At 29.3% G+C, this 1,188-nt stretch overlaps 2 protein-coding genes across 5 annotated transcripts in view; one reads left to right on the top strand and one right to left on the bottom strand.

The window, feature by feature from the left end:
• Positions 1-1,188, top strand: part of TSTD3 (thiosulfate sulfurtransferase like domain containing 3) — a 63,530-nt gene that overhangs the window by 37,782 nt on the left and 24,560 nt on the right. The window lies entirely within an intron of this gene.
• The window catches only part of CCNC (cyclin C), a 28,927-nt gene that overhangs the window by 17,505 nt on the left and 10,234 nt on the right, over positions 1-1,188 (bottom strand). For all 3 annotated transcript variants that reach the window (XM_017507677.2, XM_017507678.2, XM_017507680.2), the window contains one exon: positions 230-281. In XM_017507677.2, the coding sequence (XP_017363166.1) occupies positions 230-281 (52 nt within the window). The remainder of the gene's footprint in view (positions 1-229; positions 282-1,188) is intronic.

The following is a 1,188-nucleotide window of genomic DNA, read 5'->3' as shown; positions in this document are numbered from 1 at the left end:
TTATAACATTATGTTTTTAAAAAAAAAAAAAAAAAGTTTTTAACTTGATTTTTTGCCAAATACACTAGACATAAAGTTATCCTCAGGAAATTTAACAAAGTTAACCAATCTCTCATGTCTCATAAACCAAAAAAAAACCAAAAAAAACAAACAAACAAAAAAAAAACTTATGTACTCTGGAGCTTCCTTCAAATTATTTCCTTAAAGCAGATATACTTTTTGCACTTACATACAGAAGTAGCAGCAGCAGTCAATCTTGTATTTGAAACTACTCCAAATTCCTAAAGAAAGAAAAGCAGATGAGATCAGGTACATGTGAACCCAATGAAACTAAGCATGTCTGAATGTCTGAACTCTATTCAAAACAGAGGATTTCCCTGCTCCCCAGTTTACAATCTGTTCACCTTCTACCCATTTGAGCCATGAAGTACTTAAACCCTTAAATGTATAGGTTGATTACCCCTTATCTGAAATGCTTAGGATCAGAAATTTTTCTGATTTAGGAATATTTTACATTACACTGGTTGAGCATCCCTAATTTGAAAAACCGAAATCCAAAATGTTCCAATGGGCATTCCTTTGAATGTCATGTCAGTGTTCAAAAAGTTTCAAATTTTGGAGCATTTAGGATTTTCAGATTAGGGATATTCAGCCTTTATTACCATTCCCCCAAATTGCTACAACTTAAGACAAATTTTAAAATAATTGTATAATTTAATAACAATAAAAGGTACCAAATTAGAAACCAAGCCTTAAAGTTACAGTGCCAGTTTCTGTATTTAAATTAGCTTCCAAGAAGATTGTTTAGATTCTATATTTAATTGCAAGAATAAATATTAAGTATGTTTCCTATTCAATTCAACCTGTACTAACAGATACTTCATGTCATTTAATGACACAATTTAATCTGTTAATAAGATAAATCTTAATCAATCACCAAAAAAACTAAAAACAAACATATAAACAGTTACTATCCTTTTTGGAACAGGGAGATAAGAATTACATAAGACTTCCAAGATCAGTTTTCATTTCCTCTTTCAACTGAATAACCACCATTGTAAAAATACTAAAATTTATTATGATCCACCTTACATACACAGTCTCATTTATTGCCTCATAAGATTCCTAAAGCTTTCACTTCATTTTAAAATAAAAAAAATCAAGAGTTGGTTTTTTTTTTTTTTTTTT

This window comes from Cebus imitator, unplaced genomic scaffold (assembly GCF_001604975.1).
Source record: "Cebus imitator isolate Cc_AM_T3 unplaced genomic scaffold, Cebus_imitator-1.0 Scaffold382, whole genome shotgun sequence".
Lineage (NCBI taxonomy): Eukaryota > Metazoa > Chordata > Mammalia > Primates > Cebidae > Cebus > Cebus imitator.
Note: the sequence above shows the minus strand (reverse complement) of the source record. Positions and strands in the feature narration are given on the sequence as shown.